Here is a 22,607-nt window from a genome sequence, read left to right on the forward strand (position 1 = left end):
TTCTGGTGTTTATTTTGTAATGATTTTTTTTTTTTTGGCCACAGATGTACTTGTCTACATTTTCTATTTGTGTACTTATTTAAAGGTTTGGATGTTTTCAAGTGCTAGCTCTATTTCAACTATTGTTGGTTAACTTCTACAACTCATTAGCTTCGTCTCACAAAATGCAAGGCTTTTAGATACTACACAAACGCTCCCCTAAGCGAATCCAGGGCATGAAAATACACACAGAGACGCGTGCGCATGCACTCTCATGCTTCTGCGTGCTCCCTTATCCCTTAGGCTTCTACTCCACTTGGCAAGGCTACTGCCTAGTCAAGCTTGCCTCTCGTAGCGCCTACTTCTCGACAGTAACGAAGGCTGTGCTGGGCTCAGCCCCAACAGCTTCCACATCTTCAGTGACACAGACGTCGGAGTGTCCTCGTGGTGAATAACTGAACAGGAAGAGCCCTGGGATCCTTGCCCAGTCCTATAAATCATCTGCTGACTTGCAGAGTGACACAGGAAAAATTAGCTTTTGGGTGCCCGTGCCTCAGTTTCCCCGCCTGTAAAAAAAAATGCCCCATGCTTCCAGGCCAGGGCTGTGAAGACAATCGATGAGGTAATGTCTCCGCGTTTGGAAGTCCTTGCCAGTAAGGCGCTACATAATTACTGCTTGGTATTCACGCTGCCCTTTATGTGTGCCAAGCGCTTTATGATCCTTCCTTGGGAGCTGCTCCCAGCTACTGTGAAGTTGCCTTCATGTCTATTTCCATTGAAAGAATGAAGGAGTAGAACCAGAGAGACATTTAGAGATGCGCCGAGGGTCACAAAGGTGGCTCCCAGGTTTTAAAAGAAGGGTCTTCCGCATTGTTCACGTTCCTTCGTGACAGGCAAAGTCACACCTTTCATCTGAACCAGCCCTACAGGACACGTCCCTACTGAGTGACTCGGAAGGTATCTTTGGGGTGCCGTGCGTAGCCACTTGCCTTTTCAGGTTGGACCAAGCTATAAGAAGGTGAAACCGAAACCAGTGTTCTAGAATTAGAAAGCCTGGGCTCCCCCTTCCTGGCCTATGCATCTGTCTTTCTCCTCACTTTCTGTCCAACTGTCTGCCTTGGGTGCCTTGGCCATTGCTTGCAGGAGACGGGTTTTACTGCTATTCATTTCCAAGCTGTGAGGAAGCATAGAGAACAGTGCACGCCACCTTGAGCTCCCATCCACCCAATCAAAATACATGCTAGCGTATTTATACCCCAAGTGTAGTTCCCAAACATTAACCTCACGAAAGCAACAGTGAAAGAGATGGATACACTTAGAGCAGAGAGAGCATAAGCAGTTCAGGGGTTAACAGGAAGGTAGAAAATACCAGAATGCTACCCAGTCATCTGGCCTCTTCCCCACCAGCCACTTCCTGCTTCCAGGGAGAGGTACACCAATCGGCAATGCAATCACTCCATGTACCTTGCCCAAAGACAGCTCATCTTAAGAGTATGGTCTCTTGTCTCTCATAAATCATGTCTCTCTGGTCCACATGTTTACTTTCTGGCCTCCCTTTCATTTGATCCACTTACATATAAAAGAAGGATCCGATCCTTCTGAGGCTAGACTGTCATTAAAATGACCAAAAGCATATGGCATAAGCAGGTGACGGTGGTTACTCTGGAGGGTCGGTGAGGAGGTAACATCTGACCCTCAAGTATAATCATGGAGCTTCTTAGCATAAATTTGAATAGAAAATTCTGTAGCAACAATTTCTTTTTTCCGTAGCCAGGCAAAACTAAAGAAACAGAGGATTTACTTTCGCTCCCGTTCTTTGTCTCCTCTTAGAGAATACTCTTTCCCACCTTCTCCTTACTCTGCAGAGCTTGGGGCCACAGGCAGTTAAGGCCCCTTCCCTTCCTCTTTTCCATGACGCTTTATCGGCCTCACATTCCACTCTCTCAAACTCTACCCCCGCTAGTAAGGGCCTGCAGGTCTTAACTCAAGGGACCCTAGGAGAGAGACTCTTGGGCACTCGCAGCTGACAGGCTCAACCTGGTGCCTTCACATTGCCATCTTCGCTTTGCAGGAGCCAGTGCACCCATTGGCCGACATTTCAGGAACAAGAGCCAGGTGTTCACGGCCAATAGTTGTCACCAAAGGAAAAACTGAAGGACGTAGACCAAGAGAAAGGAAGCTGAGGCCAGAATGGTGAGTGAATGTATCAATAAGCGTCATGGGTAACGTAAGCTCGGTATAAACGGGTTAAAATGGATGCTGCTGACTAATCCCGAGAGTCTGAAATAATGGTAAACTTAAATATCACACAGCAGGGGACAGAAGGGAACTGCACACTAGAGTGTGCATCCCTTTTCACAAAGACAGTGCGATTAATTTCACTAAGATGAATATGAACATTAACTGGTAAAGATAATCAATAAAAGAAAAAGAAAGTATAGGGTGTTTCTCCTCCATGGAGGGGAAGGAAAGTTACGTGTATCTAGAATAAAACTAGACAAGGAAATGTCTATGACAGGAAAGCTTGGCAAAAAGGTTAAGTTCAAAACACAGAAGCCCCTGAAAAGACTCTGAAGCTTAAAACTGCACCAGCAAAAATGTGCTCGTGTTTAGTGTGCCAAACCTACGTGCAACCCACTGTGAGAGGGAACGTGCAGCCAACTGCCCTGCTGAATGTCGGCGTCCACATCTCCAAGGCGGGCAAAGACTCACGATCTGGACACTGCGGCTCACTGTTTACTTTCTATCCCTTACTCTCCAAGATCTCAACTAGTGGAGAGAGATCAGAGATTCTCCCTTTCTCCTAAATCAGCTAAAATCAGCTCCCACAGAGGATCCGATTTCATTTATTTTTGCCTATGAATGTGAGTCCAAGTTACTTTTTCTGGAGACATTTTAAGCAAAAGCCTCCATCTGCGATTTAATGGAAAGGCTTTGGTCTACTAGCAAAGGATTCTAAGTACCAGTGAGCGGCAGGATAGAAAAAACTTCCAGAAGCACGTATGCCCTTGCATTTTCTGCATGGCACCACACTCCAAACAGCCTCTTATTCCAGCCATTGCATATAAGATGTATTGATATTTAAAAACTAAGTGGTTTTTATGTTCTCTTCATTTCCCAAATCACTTGAAAGTCAAGAATAATTCTTGTTCCATCAGCTGCCCAAATTGAAACTTCAACTTGAATTTTATGTGGAAGGAAAACTGTGATTCTGTTGACATCATAAATGTCATCCTATAAAGATCCCAGTTAGGGACAATTCTGACCACTAAAAATAAAACAATGATTCTTTCCCCCTTTTGATTTGTGAGTATAAATTATTCTACCCAAGTCCAGTTGCCCTTGGATAAAATACTACAGGACACGAAACAGAAACAAGGAATCTTTCTGTGATCTGTCACAAACTGTCTCTCAGCAAAAGGAAAAGTCATTTTCTTAAACAAATAAGAGCCTTCCCCCTCCCCGAAAAAAAGAAATCAATCTATTTTTTTTTGAGTCCCTAGCACTGTTTTAAGAATGAATCATTTCTGACCTACATTGAGACACAAAGTCCTGACACTATTGGATGGAGCCTGTGTGGAGACTTAGAAACACGTATCATTTGAAAGCCTGGCGTGCTAAGTTTAGTCAGAAATAAATACATCAACCTGGATGTGTGCGTGTGGAAAATGGGTCACTATGGCAAAGGCTCCTGCTAACAGGAGTCTCGGGCCTTGAGAAAGCACGCTGAGGAGGAGGAAAGCCAGAGGAGGGCACAGGAGGGACACAAGCATGTTTTAACGGCTGCGATAATTTGCCATGAAAGGATGTTAAGGCCATGGCTCCTTGCTGCAGCATGCCATGCGCTCCTGAATTAAATTACTGCCATGCAGTCTGCTAGCAGAGGAATGTGTAAACAGGCCATATAGCCTTGCATCAGTTCCACAGACTGTTGCACAACGCGAAATGCCTCTCGATGTGTCATTTCCTTCTTGGCCTCCTTCCCAGCTCCTGACAGTCAGTCAACAACAGAAAAAAGGACTGAAAGAGATTTAAAACTGTTCTTCTAGAGAGCACATTGCTCCAACGTCTACTAAATACCAGAGCCAACCTCCACCAGCACCACTTGTCTCAAAGAAGCGGGGATTGGGGGGCGGGGGTTCTTCCTGCCGTTATTAAAATATTTAAATAATGTTTATATACTAGGGGCTGAAGAGTTGGCATCTATGACAATGAAGCTGCTGCTTGTATATGCACGTTTGTAAATATCAAAATGTGGACTTCGCCTGTAATCTCTGTTCCTTGGGGACTTCGGAAAACAGTGGCCAACCCCGGTGAAAGTCTATAAGTCAAAAGCTTAGGATTGAGGAGGGGCTTCAGTGAGTAAAATGCTCACTACACAAACATGAGGACCTGAGTTCAGAGCCCCAGCACCGTGTTGTTTAAGGTTGAGCACAGGCGTGCATGTCTATGGCCCCACAGCTGGGGAGGAAGAGGCAGGGAGATCCTGGAGGTTTGTCAGCTAGTCATTCTAGGTCAGCCGGTGAGCTGGAGGTTCAGTGAGAGACTTTGCCTCAAAAAATGAGAGGGAGAGCTATTCAGGGAGACACCTGATGTCAACCTCATCTTCACACACATGTTCATGTGTGCATGTGCAAACACATACACACACATGTACACAGACACACAGGCACATGTGCACACACACACACATACGTAAGCGCACATGCACAGAAGTTAAGGAGTTTTTCTTGTTGATGTTTCTCAGGAAGAACTAAACTTCAGGGCCCTGGCATCAGGAGGAACACAAGGCCTGTGTTGGTTTTCTCAAAGTGTCTTCATAGACAACAGGAATGTGAATATAAGAAGTGTATCGAGAAATATCAAATAACCTTAATGTTTTTCTACTCTCCGTCCAGACAACACAGCTACCTGTCCCCACCTTTGTTCACATGTGAGACCAGACCCTAAAGAGTCATCTCCTCTACCACGGCTAAGCAAGCAAAAGTCATGGCCAGTCATCATATAAAGCTCAAGGAGGATACAAAGGAATGGCAGGAAAAAAGTGAGCAACCCCAGATGTTCTCTGGAACGAGGAAGAGAAAATATCAAGCTCTCTGCTCTCCCCACCCTCACAGGCCTGGGAATCAATCGCAGAACTCACTGGAACAGCAGCAGAGAACAGTGAGATGCTACTTCAGGGTAGGAAGGTAGAAGTGCTGCCACCAGCCATGTCTCGAGACTATGAAGGGAGCTGGAGAGATGGCACAGCACTTAAGAGCACCGACTACTCCTGGCGGGGACCCCATTTGGGTTTTCCAGCACCCACATTGGGAGGCTCACAACCCCAGTGACTCCAGCTCCAGAAGGCCCAGCGTCCTCTTCTGGCCTCTTCAAATGCTCACACCCATGTGCTCACACCCATGCACAGACATACACACACACTTAAATAAAATCAATCTTAAAAAAAGAATGCAGAAAAGTAACGCCTCTTTGGAAAAATTGAATTTGTTCGTGAAAATTTGTGTACAGGAGAAGTGGATGTTTTGTATGTGGGGCCATCAGGGTACAAAGTACCCTGGGCTTCCTTACAGCTTCCCAGACACTGAAGAGACCAGCAGAGACGCTGCCTTCATATGCCCTGTACCTGCAGGAAAGGGGTTGGAACACTGTGGGGAAGGCAGGGCTTCTCCATTTTCTCAACCTATCTGGGGCAGGTGGTTGGCCACCGCAAAGTGCTGCCGCATAGACGTGGCCATTGATTGTTACTTCCTGGAGGTTCAACACACAAAAGTGCTTAAAGGTTCACTTACACATATTACATGTTATATGTCAGAATGTTCCAGACTGGATAACGTAAGCTACAAGATTTCCAACCATAGGCTCTCTGTGGATTCATAAGACATTTCTGCTACAGGGTACTGTTACCAAGCGAGGCTTGTAACATCATTTTCTTCTTCTCTGGTATGGCTATTGATGTGGCTCACTTTGATATTAATCTACTGATTAACATCAGCACCATATGATTGTAAGGTGCAGTCTCTCCAAAGAGGTTTAAATCACTCTGATTTTAAGTCAAGGGGTCTTTCTGACTATGAACCCTTGAAAACAATCCCACCCCACTCCCACCTTGCAGGAGGGTGTTCTGCAGCTAGTCACGTGTGCAAGCCCATCCTCACCCAGGTGGTTCAGTGAACCACTCACCTGTCACTCATGCCTTTGTATCATCAGTATCATCACTGTAATGAGTGTGATCACTTCCTCTTCGATCTGGGCTTCACCTGTGTCTTGATTTAACCAGGAGCGTGTAGAGGAAGCAACTCCGTGCAGGCTCTGAGCCTGAGCTTTAAGAGGGTCTGGCAGCTGGCAGCCCCTATTCTGCACCCTCAGCAGCCCTAAACTGCCATGCAGAGAGTCCATCACAGCTGGTGAGAACTTCTGGAGGGGCCCTAGAGTCCCACGAGGGAGGGAAGACCCCTTTTCTGGGGTCCCTGCCAAAGCAGTAGACACAGGAATGAAACCCTTGTGGACTGCCCAGTATTGGTCCCCATCTGACGACAGTCACATGTTAGACCACACACAAGAGCATAAGAAACTACTCTCCAGTTAAACTCTGTCCAGCCCATGGAATAATAAGACATGCTTGTTTTAAACTCTGTCCAGCGTATGGAATAATAAGAAATGCTTATTTAAAAAAAAATAGGTGCTGTCCTTGCATAGGGGTCATGTCAGAAGACGCAGCCCAATGATTCTAGCGAGAATGACTTACCTTTCCAGGTTCTTCAGTCTGTATCTATTCCCATCAGGCCTCTTCCCTAACTCAGAACCACTCCTAGAGAACACGGTACTGCTAACTGATTTCCCCACTTCCCTGCAGAAATCCTTTAAGTCAGACTGGAGTTGGAGGCAAGTGCATAAGCGGACCAGAGGATCCTAATCGGGAATGATGTGTAAAAGAGTTGGAAATCCAAACTCATTACTGCGGCTGCCGACGCTGTCCTGGCCTCTCCTGCTGGCGAGCATACGGCACTTGTTCTTCAAAGCTAGCTTGCCAACAGGAGGTCAAAGCTCCGTGCCTCCGTACAAGACTTACAAATTTGGGATCTTAAGTATGATGTCATGTCTTAAAATGATAAGCTAGGCCCAGGAAAGAAACGGCATTTTGTGAAGAACCTGCGCCGTTCTCGAGTTTACACTGCTTGAGATGAAGGTCCTCGTCAGGCATGGGCTGTGTTGCTTTAAAGGGAAGTTTTATAACTGAGATGAATCACAACTGCAGAAGATCAAAGTTGAAAAACATCAATGATGCCATGGGGTACTTTTTAATCTTGTAATGAGTGATGATCATGTGCTCTTATGAAGTGAGTCCAAACTGCCAACGCCAGATGTGTATATTAAGAAAGGGAGTTGTTTGGGATGCGACAGTCCTGGCTCAGCTGCCAGAGACGAAAACACACGGAAGGGTGAACCCTTTCAGTTTGGACTCAGCAGCAAGTCTTGGCAGATGTGCTGGTAAGTAGGGCCTCCGTGTGTGGGACTGGGGTGTCACATAGCACCCCGTCCGGGAGTTTGTAGCACACAGAAGTGTTGCTCATCAGTTTTGCACATTTCTCCCCGGGCGGTGTGACATAAACATCTGCTCAAAGCATAACTTATAATGTGGATCAGTGTAATTCACAATCGTGCAAAAGTTAGTAAAGTTTCACTCAAGGAAAAAAATAACACAGTAGAGAGCAGATTATGCAGCACCTGTTTCCTGCACACATGCATACAAGTCTGCAGCAGACTCGTGACAGGGCGGCAATCGCTACCATCTGATGAACACTTACTACACAACAGCTACCACACTGTCGAGTTTAGACACCATGTATCGCCTAACATTCTTGCATCAACTGGTATGAAAGACAGTATTTTGCATTAGTCTTTAAAAGATGAGAAAAACGAGGCCAATGACAGCTAGGGAATATGTCTGCCTGCAGACACCTAAGCAATGCTGGCTTTGGGATTTCAGTCCAGGCAGTGTGACAGACACAACCAGTGAGCTCATTATGTGTCCTAATCCAGTCATCTGGGCCTCTGGAAACAATGATTTCAATATACACACGGGTCTTTAAGGAGAGGGCAGGGAAGACCCCTGACAAACAGGAATAATAACACCAAGTCCTGGACTCCTTCACGACACTCAGGAATTACAATTGGGAGGAAAAGCAACTGAACCAATTGGACTGATTATCTTTTTCTCTCTGTTTTGGGAAACCTTTTATGAAGTCCTCTCTCTGTTGAAGGTTGATAAAATAAGCCACTTTGAAATCGAGAGCAGGGATGGAAAACTATATTTTTGGTCACATATGGCCACTACTGGTTTTTAAAAAGCTTAGGGGTTTTTATAAAGATATCTTTATTATTATTTATGTGTGTATGTGTGCCTACATGAGTTTATGTACATCATGTGTGCATGTGTGCCTACGTGAGCATGTGCACCATGTGTGTATGTGGGCCTACGTGAGCTATGTGCACCATGTGTGTATGTGGGCCTACGTGAGCTATGTGCACCATGTGTGTATGTGGGCCTACGTGAGCTATGTGCACCATGTGTGTATGTGTGCCTACATGAGCTGTGTACACCATGTGTGTATGTGTGCCTATGTGAGCTATGTGCACCATGTGTGTATGTGTGCCTACGTGAGCTATGTGCACCATATGTGTATGTGTGCCTACGTGAGCTATGTGCACCATGTGTGTATGTGTGCCTACGTGAGCTATGTGCACCATATGTGTATGTGTGCCTACGTGAGCTATGTGCACCATGTGTATGCAAGGGCTTACAGAAACCAGAAGGATTCAGGTCCTCTGAAACGAGAGCTACAGGCAGTTGTATGTGAGTCACCTAATGTGAGTGTTGAGCACCAAACAAGGGTTCTCTACAAGAGCAGTTAGCATTGTTAATTGATGAGCCATCTCTCTGGTCCCGTAAATAAAGTTTTATTCAAATATACCTGTGACTACTTGTTTGTGTGTTGGCTTAGACTGCTTTTGCAGGAATCCTTATGACATAGTCGGGTCCTTTTGACAGGTGACAAAGAGCAAGTAGAAAGAAAGAACCCAGCAGTGTCCAAGCTGTAGGTTTAACTAGTTACTGATACCAGATACAGCCCACATTCAGGCAAGTAACCACACAGTGTGTGTGTGTGTGTGTGTGTGTGTGTGTGTGTGTATGTCATCACATTTTCAGACGGTATTCATTTTATAAGAAATGCCAGCTGGATATGATGGCGCACACCTTTAAACCCAGCACTTCGGAGACAGAGGCAGGCAGATCTCTGTGAGTTCAAGCCCAGCCTGGTGTACAAAGTGAGTTCCAGGACAGCCAGAACTGCTATGCAGAGAAATCCTATCTCAAAAAAACCAGGGCTGGGGGGAGGGGGGAGCAGCAGGGAAGAAGAAAGAAAAGAAAGAAAAAAGAAAAGAAAAGAAAAAGGAATGCTACAAAGATAGTTGGCCTTGCAGCACCAGACCTGCGTCTACTTCCCACCCTCCCTCAGGACTACCAAAGCACAAACTCCGATCACATATGCAGCATGCATCCTCGATTCCAAACCCGCACAGCCTTCAGGGCACTTGTCTGTCTTCACAGGCCAATAGATCTTTGAAATGAGATACTACCATCCCCACTGGAATCAGAAGGAGCTTTCGCAAAGCTACCAGCCTGCTCACCTTTTCCCATCTCTTTTAGAATGGGGCAGCACCAACCCTTCCCTGCCTCTCCCCTAACCATCAACTCAGACACACCCATCTCCACTAGAAATACACATACACCCAGACAGACACACACACACAATAATAGTTTCTCTGTGTACTGAAGAAAGCTGCTGGGATGAGCAGGAACCATGTTTCAAAGGCAAATATTTGTAGTGTTGAATAAATACTAAAAGGCTATTTGCTGCCTTATGCACCACTTCTTCCACTCAAGAGCTTGTCAGGTAAATGGTTAGAAGTAGAAGAAATCATCCCTGACTTATGGCAATCCAGAAAAGACTAGCAAAGCCCTAGCTAGCCAAGACATCCTTGCTCTGATCTCTTTCCCTGTGCTGTATGACCTCTGACCCTTGAAACGTAAGATTTGGAAGCTCTCACACACACCACACATGAACCAAACCACTTAATAGGCTATTCCCAGACTAGACAGGGCCAGCACTGACCCAACATTAGGAATTGGGAAGAAGACCATACACAGGAAAGGAGGGGGACCAAACCTCACAGACTGCTTTTGGGGGCAGGAAGCCTTGGTCACTCAGGCAGTCGGCCTTTGTAGAATAGACAGAGGCAAAAGGGATGGGGGCTACTGTATGAGCCCCTCGCTAAAAGACAGGAGGTATGGAGAGAGGTTTTGCCTCTATAGACCTCCTCTCTTACTCTGGGGGAAGGAAGGAGCCCATCCTCACTATCTGGGTGGGGGATTCATCTTAGAACTTCGATCAGCTGCCCACCCCATCATAAGCCACATTTAACTTCCTAAAAGCAATGCCTCGGACTCCAAAATATCCAGCCCACAAATGCCGAGCTTACTATGATGTTTATATCATATTATATGGCGCAGAACTCTTCACACTTCAACTTCAAATAACCTTTACTCTGCAAATGTGTTTTAATGCTGCTATGCCAAGCTTGCTCAAAACGCGGTGGGTGGCAGGAGCACGGGGTGCAAGCCAGTCAGATCTGCTTCAGATTCAGGAAGAGAACAAATATTGGCCCCCAGACAGAGGAAGTACACTACCTTCAACTGACTGCTGGATAAACCTTCTGGATCGACAGACAAAGAAGCCAACGTGAACGTAAACCTAGTTTGTATTGCTCTGCTACAAGGAACTATCTAGAACACTTACTAGAGGAAAATGACCGTACAACAGTGTTGTAACAATGAAGCAAGTTATCATTTGCAAATAAATTCTTTGTAATTAAGCCCTGTGCTCTTTATAAAGGGAACTGAGTGGGCGAGCTAAAACGCATTCTTGGGCCATGGGAAACACACAAATGCTTTTTGCCTAAGTCTAAGATTTTTAAGTTTATAATTTGCTTCCTAAGCCTCATTGGTCCCTTTGACCCTGCCCACTGCACAGGATGGATGAGCAGAGTTTCTTAGCTGAATGTCTCCAGGATGAGTAGCTATCTGCTTGTTCCCCAGCGTCATAAAGCCTTAAGCAAGCCTGTGAGGAAAGAGGCGCTAGCCTTTGGTTTTCTAGAAGCTATTAAGTTCTACCAATAGCTCTTGCCTAAAAACACATAGTGACCTGGGACTAACTCCTTCAGAACAAAGGCTTCACAGGGTCTGCACAAACTCCATTAGCACTGACAACAGAAAGCAGGTACTTACTTCTTGGTTCCCGGGGACCATCCACTGTCACTTTAATCGCTCTGTGATAAGTGGCCACTTGGGGGGGATTTGTGAAGACTGTTATGGTCAAGGTGAAACTCTTGCCTGCAGATGGAAGAAGGGAAAACACAAGTAACTATAAATGGCTGGCATTGATGACCCTACAATAATATATGCTGACATCCAAATTTGACTGAATCATCTCTTAGGGAGCAACCAATCAGGAATCCTTCCTCTGGACCCAAAAACGCACTTAGGAACACTTCTAAGTGTTCCTGATTAAGATCGGAATCTTTCCTGAGGTTCTATGCGAGAAGCCTTCACCCCGCTCCCCAGTAACCTCCTCAACAGTGAGAACAAAACCCTGGGGCCACTTGAAGAGGTGGCTCTACTTTTCCACTTTTTCCAACATCAGGAACACAACCCTGCCTGCAGGTTGACAGTTGAGGAAGTCTATTTAGGATCAGGTCATGACCCCTTGAGACAACAACAGTAAATTACCATTGGTGATGCTATTTACTTCTCATGGCCTTAGCATCGCATCTGCTTAAATGAACCGCAAGAAGATGAGCGAGGGAAGCTGTTATGGGAATCATTTCAACAGGAGCCCAGGTCTCCTGTCCCAGCCTTAACGCGCCTGTGGTATATGATTTCATCACGGAACAGTTTTCTCCTCCAAGCTCACGCCTCCCCTAACATACATCTCAGAGCTAAATCTTGAAGGAACTCACTATAGTAACTTACAGTAACTTAGTTTTGGCTAAGCACGAAGTTTTACTTTTGGAAGAGATTTTCTGCAGGGATACATTCCTTCCTTCTGATGCCTCAAATTAATGAGCTAAAAGTGATGAATCGTGGGGGGCAGGGCAAAGTTTGGTCACAGATCTGAATGTCTGCTTTCTCCAGAAGATACTGCCCTCTGTTCTACAGACTCACTGACAGTTGTAATCAGTTAGATTTGCAATGGTTAGTCATGTCAGATAGTCAAAACTGCAGACTGTTACAAGACAGGAAGAGGTGGGCGTGAAACAGTGACTCAATAAAACAGCAGCGGGCTGCGCCGAGAACCCGGCCGTCTGCCCCTGGAGCTGATAAAAAGCTCCTTTTGTGTTGCTTTGTTTTTTCGGTCAGATTTTTTTCCCCCTTCTACTGAAAGCTGAGAGTACTAAATCAAAACACAAATCTTAGACAATATGTAGCAATGTGGAGTTTAATACAATCTTTTCATAGCTTAATATGGAACAGGTTATGTGCCAGGCTTAATGGAGAACAGGTCTTTGGCTGTCAAATCTACTGAATGGCTTTCTTTTCAAACCAGACCATGTAAGTTCCTCAAATCTGGTTAAGAAACATATCATTTGTTACTGTGTGTGGATAGTCTTAAGACTCTCGACTGCTTTTCCATAGCTAAGGGGGTTAAAGAAGGCAAGGCAGGAATGTGGGGATAGAATTAAGACAGATGAATATTGATTAGAAACTTATTAAGCTCCAGCCACATTGACCACATCACCCCACTTAACCTTCCCAAGTGAGAGTCATCACCCCAGCTCACGAAGAAGGAAACCTTAGCCCAGAGAAGCTCAGTGACTTACCCAGGGTCCTGCGATTAGTGAATGGGGAAAGTTGGGAACTAAACTCAAACCTTTCTGACCTTAGATCAAATATCTAGGGTAGATATGGAACCAGGATAAAGAGATGGGTAGCGTGTGTAAGGCCCTGGGTTCAATTCCCCACATAGAAAAGAAGGAAAAGGAAAGAAGGGGGCAAAGGAAGAGGAGGAAGGGACGAAAGGAAGGCAGGGAGGAAGAACAGAAGGAAGGGAAGGGGAGAGATGAGAAGAACGAAGAGGAAAATAAAAAGTTTTCCCTGTTTTACCATAGAACATGAAAAAAACAGGCTCTCTTTTCCATCTTCCTCTCGGAGAGGCAGCTTCGCTTCTGCCTCTCTCCCCACTTCTCTGCTTCCCCCCTTCTCTGTCTCTTTCTCCTCTTCTCTCTCTCTCTCTCTCTCTCTCTCTCTCTCTCTCTCTCCCTCTCTGTCTCTGTCCCTCCTTCACCCTTCCTCCTCCATAACCCCCTGAATAAACATTCAGCCTCACCCTGCATGTCGTGTCTATCCATGTTTCTCTCTTAAAAAAAAAAAAAGAAAAAAGAAAAAAAAGAAAAAAACAGATAACTTACTTCTAGGTGTGTCCCAATTAGCTCCCTGTGCCCAGGAAATAATAAATATAAATAGATTAGTAATGGATGAAATTGTCTATCTCTCAGTATTACTGACACTTCACATTGTGTTACTACATACTAGATATTACATGGAATTAAGTAATTTAATTCAGTACAGAACAGAGACTTATTGTAAACATTAATGTTGGCCAGAGGACTAAGACAGCCAGGAGTCTAAACTAGTCCTAGAAAACTCAAAGTCAACAGAAATTGAGATCAAAAACTTGAGTGGGAGTCCCAGATTGAGAACTCAAAACAGTGGCCAAGTCTCCGGATTCAAAGCTAATTTGCATTAAGACATTTTAAAACACCATTCTAGAAGAGATCAGTGGTCCACAGACTTGGGGTTACACTTCTAGCAGTGGCTCCAAAGGCCATGGTTGGAAGACAGCATCCCTGGTGCCAATATTAATACATCAAGAATGCCTATGGTTTGCTCTTCCTTACTGTCTCTGCGTGACCTGCTAGTGAAAATGCCCGTGAATGAATCATGACTGTTCTGGGATGCTTTCCTATTGTGAACCTTTACAACCTGCTTGGAAAATAAGTCCTTTGCTCCTCTCAAAGTCAAGAAATACACTTCATATCGAAACAGAACCAGAGACAAAATTCTGAGCATCAAAATACTCAGAAATGAACCAGTTTTCCCCTTTAAAAATGCCTTCAGGACTGGAGGCCCAGTAGTTAAGAGTGTTTGTTGTTCTTGCAAAGTACCAGGGTTTGATTCCCAGAACCCACATGGAGGCTCACCACTTAGACACCAAGCATACATGTATGTGTTATGCAGGTACACAAGCAGTCACGGCACTCACACACGCAAAATAAAACAAATCTAAAAAGTATTAGTGAGTAAATATATAAAATCATAAAAAAAAGAACAAACCTCCTTTAAAAAGAGGTGGGGTTATAGGAAAGTTGCCATCTGTCATCTTCCAGAGTAGACTCCTAAGGCTCAAATTGTGCTTTCACAATGAAAGCATAGGCAGAAAACGCTCTTTGCACTCCTGGTTAGCCCCTGTATGCAGTGTGGAAGAAACTTCCAGAAACTCTGACCTGACTCACTAATTAGTTCGCCTTATAATAATGCATTTCCTGAGTCAAATGTTTATGTGGGCATTTGTGACTTCCTTAACTTAAAACAAAAAGTTTTCCAAATTCCACTTTCTAAAGAAATCAGTGATACATGGATCCAGGATTGCAATTTTTTTACATAATTTTATGTGCATGGGTGTTTGGCCTGCAGATATGTCTGTCCACCGTGTGCGTGCCCGATGTCACTGGGGGTCCGAAGAGGGCATCGGATCTCTCTGAACTAGTGTGACAGACAGTTGTGAACGGCCATGTGGGGGCTAGGAATCAAACCCACACTGGTCGTCTTGAAGAGCAGCAACTGTTCTTAGCCACAGAGCCATGTCTCCATTGTTAACAGTGGCTGTGGTGGACGGAAACCATCTACAGATGATCCACTAATTCGAGACTAATGACTAATGAGGGTATTTAAAACAAATCTTACTTGTGCTAGAAAGGTGGCTCAGTGAGTAAAACCAACTTAAGGTCAGATTCTCAGTACCCATGTTAAAAGGAGGGGGTGGCAATGTGTGCCTGAAACCCCAGCACTCGAGGGCAGTAAACAGGAGGATCATGGGATACGGAGTCACCCAGTCTAGTAGACACAGTGAGCTGCATGAGAGACCATGTCTGGACAAAAGAGTGGAAAAGAGACTGAACACGCCATCTCAACATCAGCCTCTGACCTCCACATGTCCTCACACAGGCACAGCTACCAACACACACGTGTGCAAACACCTTCATCCCCCTCTGACACACAAAATCCAAATCCTACGTAGGCAAAGCTAATTATATCATCCACAGTTTTATCTAGAAACTCGTCCTGCGGTACTACCCAGGGTCATATCATTTCTTAGATGTGTAAAGGGACTGTCACTGAAAGACATTTCCAATTTAGCCTTAAAGGCTGCCAGGAAGGGCCAGACTGCAAACAGGCTTGTGTCCTAAGATGACAAAACACCACGCTATGTGCACTGGAAATGCTTTATAAGGCTTGTAAATTAAATGCAGCATGCTTGATGTCAAACGAGAGGAAGTAAACCAAAGGAGGACGGACAAGGAGTGGGGGAGCACACCAAAGGAGGACGGACAAGGAGTGGGGGAGCACACCAAAGGAGGACGGACAAGGAGTGGGGGAGCACACCAAAGGAGGACGGACAAGGAGTGGGGGAGCACACCAAAGGAGGACGGACAAGGAGTGGGGGTGGGGGGAGCACACCAAAGGAGGATGGACAAGGAGTGGGGGAGCACACCAAAGGAGGACGGACAAGGAGTGGAGGGTGGGGGGAGCACACCAAAGGAGGACGGACAAGGAGTGGGGGTGGGGGGAGCACACCAAAGGAGGATGGACAAGGAGTGGGGGAGCACACCAAAGGAGGACGGACAAGGAGTGGAGGGTGGGGGGAGCACACCAAAGGAGGACGGACAAGGAGTGGAGGGTGGGGGGAGCACACCAAAGGAGGACGGACAAGGAGTGGGGGTGGGGGGAGCACACCAAAGGAGGACGGACAAGGAGTGGGGGTGGGGGGAGCACACCAAAGGAGGACAGACAAGGAGTGGGGGTGGGGGGAGCACACCAAAGGAGGACGGACAAGGAGTGGAGGGTGGGGGGAGCAGCACACCAAAGGAGGATGACGATGAGGAGGGGGAGGAAGAGAAAGGAGGAGAAGAAGGTGTGGTCAAAGACATTCTAATCACTTCTGTGTAAAACATTAAGGAAAAAAAGGCAGAGACAATTAAAAACCATGACTTCATGCCAGTTTCATGGATGCTGAACTTTATCTCAGGCATTTTTGAGTGTCAGGTCCTCCAATGACCTAGGACGCAAGAGTGAATGGAAACTTGGATGTTTTGTAAACCTAAGGCCCAATGTTCAATTTCAGAGAGTCTATGTTTCCACCAGTGAAAAGGTTAAAAGAAACATAATATGTATGGGGCTTGGTTTTTGTTTTGTTTGTTTATCTTTTAAACATCATTGAAGATACATTTTGTATAGTTGCGAGAGAAAAATCCATCCATTGGGCAATGCATGCGGTGAAGACTTTGAGACAGAGATGAAGAACTGTGAGAATCAAAGAGGAAGCTGGGGACAGACTTGTAAAAAGCAGGTCAGGCTTGAGGGTTTCCTGCCCCTGAAAACCTGACTCATTTTCGTCGAGAGCCGTCTCTGTCTTTTCTCTCTCTCTCTCCATTTTAGCTTAATCTTATTGCTTCCTCTCATTCAAAGTAACACAGTCATATAAAATCTATTATTAGTGATAAATCAATTTCTCTCTCGTTCTCTCTCCACCCTCACTCTCCACATGCACCCCCCCTCCCCCGGTCTCGAAGACAAGTCTGGACCAATTTCTCCATCCTGCCTCTGGCAGCAGACTGGAGCACTTCAGATCCTCCACCACGTCCCAGCTGCTTCAAAGGAAAAATCCTACTTTCTTCAGTTAAGATCATAAGAAATATAGGGGGAGGGGGTCAGCTCTGTTTGGACATAATTACACTTCATCAAAAGAGGCTTCCTTCATCTTCCATGCGTGAAAAGTCTGCAAGCAGTTAAGTCTGTCTTTTTTTTTTAATATAAAAATTGCTATTTGGGAAACCAGCCAAAACTCTGAAAGCCAATATAGTAAAACAGCACACACCCTTTGCTTCCTTTTGAAGTTTCTTAAATAAATATGTTGAGGGTTTGCAAAGTATACTATCACTCTGCTATAGTTTCTAGTCAAATTGATCAGAAAAAAATGGGTGATTTAGTGTCTATATAACACAAAAGTGTAATAAATGAAAACACAACTTTGGATCTGTAAAATAAAATTAAGAGTAGCAGTCCACCCTCTAAATATTAAAATTCACTACTCTGCTTACAGTAACAGAAGAAGAAAGATGCAATTTCGGCAATTTAGAGTATCCAGGTACATCGTCATGGTTACATCTAGAGTACACAGGGACCTCCTTATGTTTACTTTTTTTTTTCAGGAGAAAATGGGAGAGACAACTGTATTGTGACTCTGCAACAGGAACTAAGAAACAAACAGAAGCATGAAAAGAGTAGATGAAAGAATGAATGGATGAACTAACGCACACATGCCTTCCAAACCTAACCAGTCGCTAGAGAGAAGCTGCATCTTCTCATTCTTCTAATGAAGGCGTGCAGAACCTGTTCCAGAGACAAACCCCGCAGTTCCGCTCTCCCAGAGGCTCCGCACCTCAGTTTGGTCCAGACAGCCTCCAGTGACAGCATCTCATTAGCGAGCTTTCTTTTCTTTTCCTTAAGTTAAAAAGTACAGCTTCTTGGCCCCATTCCTAGAAAGTAACTAAAACCTACTCATCGAAAACAGTCTTGCTTAAATTTCCCTTATCAAGTTTTTACAATGGTAATAATTTGACATATGACCCAAACTAGAGAGTAATTATTGAACACGATTGAGAATGGGTGTTTCTCATTTCCTGATTCAAACCTGGGCTGCAGGGAGCACAGATGCAGGTGTCATGGTTTTACTTCACCTCAGTCCTAAAGTGCTCCTACTTTGTTTTTTCTCTTAGTGTAATACTTAAAATGGAAATATTAGATTCAATAAATTGAATGAACATAATACCTCCAACAGGTGAATAACCAGTAGCAGTCTTTCTGGAGAACAAGCAAATAAAAGGCAAAGTATTGATTTTCTTAGGAACGCAATCCAAAAAAATAATTCCCTTTCTGAAATCCTTATGAGGATTATCTCCTGTTTCGTGACTCCCCTAAATGATCCTAATATCTAAATGTGATTTCAGATGATTGAACACCCTAAATGCCGCTAGGCCATTGGGGTCCTAAGCGTTGCTAGGCAATGTTATAGTCACTCTAAGTAAATAATTCACTTATTCAAACAAAAGGTCTTCAGCCAAGCTTGGTGGCCTTTAACCCAACACTCTAGAAACTGGAGCAGGCAGATCTCTGTGAGTTCGAAGCCAGCCTGATCTACATAAAAGTTCCAGGCCAGCCAGGGTTACATAGTAAAACCATATCTAAAAATATACCCCCTTAAAAAGCCTAAACAATTATTTTTAAAAGATTCTTATTACCAGACTAAGTCATTCAAGGGTGACATCACTAAGGGAAGACAGTGTTCTAGTTGTCCCCATTTCAACTCAGGGTGATGCTGATACTGTGGGAAACGCTTCCCAAGCAATCACTTTCCTGTTTCCATTGCCTCTCAATCTCTTCAAGTCACGTGACTCCTCCTACTTCAGAACTTGATGCTCCAAGCATCCTTCTCTCTACTGTACACACTGAACCCTGTGAAGTCAGGAGCTAGTTCTTCTGAGGACACTGTTTGACTCTTCAATATCATCAAACAAATGAAAACGGCCTCCATACTGAGGGGAACACTCCAGGGTATCTGGATAGTTGTACACAAACCTTCGGTGGCTCTGTCTCAGTAAGAAGATGCTGGGTTGCGTACAGACAAGTCCACGTTGCATCGGAGAGCTAAAGTGTTTAAAAAGCAGAGACCTACCTCGTCCACTCCGGCCCACAAATCTCAGATCGTTGAACCTTGCTACTTGGTTTTTCATAACAGCAGAGGCATTTCGGAGCTCAGCAGAATAGTTCTCATCATTCCCTGCCATGACAGTAACCACAGTCCCATCTGGTACCTCTCCGAGGGCTACCACCTACACGAAACAGGAAACACAGAAGGAACAGGGGCACATCAGAAACACTTAAGAACGGAGAACACATGCTTACTGTAAATGTCTTATCAGAACCCAGTGTGGTGGACCAGTGACGGCAGACCACAAGGGAAGCATCTGTATTGGGGCTGTGACACCCCTTCAGACATACTGATGTCTTGGGGTCCACCCGTTTTGAAAGCAAGCTAAATTTCCCTTTATTTATCGTTCAGTACTCACAGAATATATGCACATTTTTTATTAAATCCCCATGTTAGACTGTCTGCAGGAATTACGCTCCAGAAAGAAGGCTGACACCCATCTGCATATTGCACCATCCATATTAAGGTGTCAGCTGTCTACAGCTCCAAGAGCCCTGAGGTGTGGTCTTAAGTCAGATCTTCAGCTAAAAGCAGAAGGGTATTTAGGGGCTCCAGAAACAGCTTAGTGGGTAAAGCCCTTGCTTTGGAAACATGAGGACTTGAATTCAAATCCTCAGCGCCCATGAAAAAAGTTGGGGGGCGGCAGTTTGTACGTGCAGTCACTGCTACAAGCTGGAAAACAGGCCATCTGGGGGGCTTGCCAGACGTCCATCTTAGCCTAATTCGCAAGCTCCAGTCCCCAAGAGAGGACCTGTCCCAAAACCTAGGGTAGAGGGGGAAAGAGATGGCTCCCTGGATTAAACACTTTCCACCAAGTTTGACTTGAGTTCCATCCCTGGGACCTACAAGAAAAGAGAAAGTGCTGACCGCTTGTCCTCTGACCCCCACAGGCACAAGCATGTATGCGTGTGCTTATGTAAGAGATAAATGCAACTTCAAAACAAGGCAGAGAGCAACTGAGGAAGACACATCAGTGTCAGCCTCTGGCCCCCAGATGCACTCTGACGACCCAATGCACATGCGTGCATGTGTGTGTGTGTGTGTGTGTGTGCTCATGTGCACGCGCGTGCATGCTCACACACACACACACACACACACACACAGACAGAGTACCTGATTAGTTCTACAGAAGAGGACTTTTCAGGTGATGTTCCTACTTCCTGGATACAGACCAGGTGGGGGCAGGTGTCTTAGAATTCATCTCACTACACAGGACTCAATGGTCCTCTTTTAATGATGATGTGACCATATTCACTGCTGCGGGCCCATGAGAGAGCCGAAGCTATCAAGTGAATAAAGTCTCGGCAAAGAAGAAAGGTCTACCCAAGGCAGAAAACGATCATGACAAACAAGTAGTACAATCAAGAACTGTGCCCTGGGCTGGGGAGAAAGACTGGTTGGGAAAGTACTTGCCTTGCAAGCCTGTGGCCCAGAGTCTGATCACCAGAGGAAATGAAAAACACCAGGTGTTATGGCATATGCTTGTAATCCCAGCCCCGGGGAAGCAGAAAAAGGAAGATTGAGGTAAATCAGCCACCCTACCCTAAACGACAAGTCCTAGGACCCACAGAAAGCCAAAAACAACAACAACAACAACAAAAAAAAAAACCAAAACCCAACACCTAGTGTTGTTGACCTCTGACCTCCAAACACATGCACGTGCACCGGCATCTAAGGAAGCACACACCCATACCCACAACCCCATTTTATTTTTTCTGCCATGTTGGAATGCCACATTTGCCCCACCGTGGTCTTCAGCAGTTAATCTGAAGCTTATAAATTTAGGCAAAATACAGGCTAACCCATGTCTGAGGCTAACTCACTCAGAATAACTCACTTCACCCTAGGTCTGCTGTGGACCTTGGGTTAACATGGAACCTTGTTGAGAGAATGCTGGCCATGGGGAACCTTCCCTGTCACATATAAAACATTCTGTTTCCAGTCCAGAAGCCTTCTTCTCAGGGGCAGTCCCTTCCTCTCCAGGAGCTCCCAGGATCCTCCGCATGGCCTATTGCCATTTCTTCATTTAGTGCTGAGATATCGTATGATAACTCGGCAAGAGCTCCAGCGGAAGTGGCCATTCCAACAAAGCACCCCTGTGCATTTGTCCATCTAGCAAACACCCCACTCTGTCTTTCCCCACTTCTGCTTCTGGGCTCCCGTTGGTTAAAATTTTCACACAACAAATTAGATATTCCCAAACATGCTTGGTATGGACCCTCCCTAAAGTGTATTTCCTGTCCAGTGATACACAGGTACTATATTTTAGGACTGAGTTATCCCTGTCTGTGACCCCTACCCCTAAACGTCCCCATGATATCCTCTCTCTCAGACAGGAAAACAACCAAATGAAATAAAGCCTTGCCAAGGTGTCTGTCACTCCTACTTGACCCTTAGGCTGTTTCTCAGTCTCTTCAACTTCATACCTTGTTCAGTTCAAAATTAAAACACTTTCCTTAAACAGTAGGGTTCACGTTCCCAGTGTCCCACTGTGTCTAGTTACCCTCCTTTTTTCAACACAGAATTTGATGATTAATACCTAATTAGCCCAAAGTTTAAAGAATGGCTTTCATTTCACCTAGATTTTTACATGTCTCAACTCCCAAAACAGTGCCTGGCACCTTAGGAGGGGCTTGATGGGTATTTAAAAAAAAAAAAAGGAGCCAGAAAGATGGCTGAGTGGGCAAAGCACTTGCTATGCAAGCATGGGGGCTGATTTCAAATCCTCAGAGCCCACGGGAGGACTAGACACGAAAAGATGCAGGACTGACATTTGTAATACCTGTACCCTTACCGGGAGATGGGGTGAGAAGAAACACATGAGTCATTTGGCCTGGTACCCAGCAGCACAGCAAAGAGACTGCCTCCAACACGGTAGACAACAAGGACCCATATCTGATGTTGTTCCCTGACTACCACATGCCTGCCATGGCACTCCATAGTCACACACACACACACACACACACACACACACACACACACTGTGAAAGAGAGGAAAAGTATGTGTGTGCGCGTGTATGCATGTGTGCGTGTGCGTGCGTGTGTGCGTGTGTGTGTGTGTGCGTGTGTGTGTGCGTGTGCGTGTGTGTGTGTAACAAGTAAATGAAAGAGTTCCATAAAAAGCACTGTTCCCAGCAGCCTGTGGACTAGCAGCTAAAACGCTGAGAGGGCCAGTTGTAAGATGAGTCTGAGTCAGCCTCCCCAGCAACAGCCCAGTGTCCTTGGTGCAGACCGGTATTGCCTGGAGTACACAGCTATTCTCAACTCAAGAAGTCTCCTGGGTCAAAAGTAAATCCCTTGAGAACAGACTTCCTCTCTGCCACCGTGGTCTAGCAACTCGGGTAGGGTCAGGGGAGTTTCTAAAACCAGTGCTATACTCCTGAAGGTGAGGGTTTCTCTGAAGCCCAAATGGCACATTGGAAAATACAGAAATAATTGACTTGTCTGCCAGCATTTATC

At 45.3% G+C, this 22,607-nt stretch overlaps 1 protein-coding gene across 4 annotated transcripts in view; it reads right to left on the minus strand.

Annotated features, from left to right (window-relative positions):
* Runx2 (RUNX family transcription factor 2) overlaps positions 1 to 22,607 on the minus strand; it is a 237,420-nt gene that overhangs the window by 208,537 nt on the left and 6,276 nt on the right. For all 4 annotated transcript variants that reach the window (XM_041656169.1, XM_041656166.1, XM_041656170.1 and 1 more), the window contains exons 2-3: positions 19,113 to 19,269; positions 11,330 to 11,434 (exon numbers count right to left, since the gene is read on the minus strand). In XM_041656169.1, the coding sequence (XP_041512103.1) occupies positions 11,330 to 11,434; positions 19,113 to 19,269 (262 nt within the window). The remainder of the gene's footprint in view (positions 1 to 11,329; positions 11,435 to 19,112; positions 19,270 to 22,607) is intronic.

This window comes from Microtus oregoni, unplaced genomic scaffold, assembly GCF_018167655.1.
Source record: "Microtus oregoni isolate MIOR12 unplaced genomic scaffold, Mior012 000007F_ref0000211, whole genome shotgun sequence".
Classification (NCBI taxonomy): Eukaryota; Metazoa; Chordata; class Mammalia; order Rodentia; family Cricetidae; genus Microtus; species Microtus oregoni.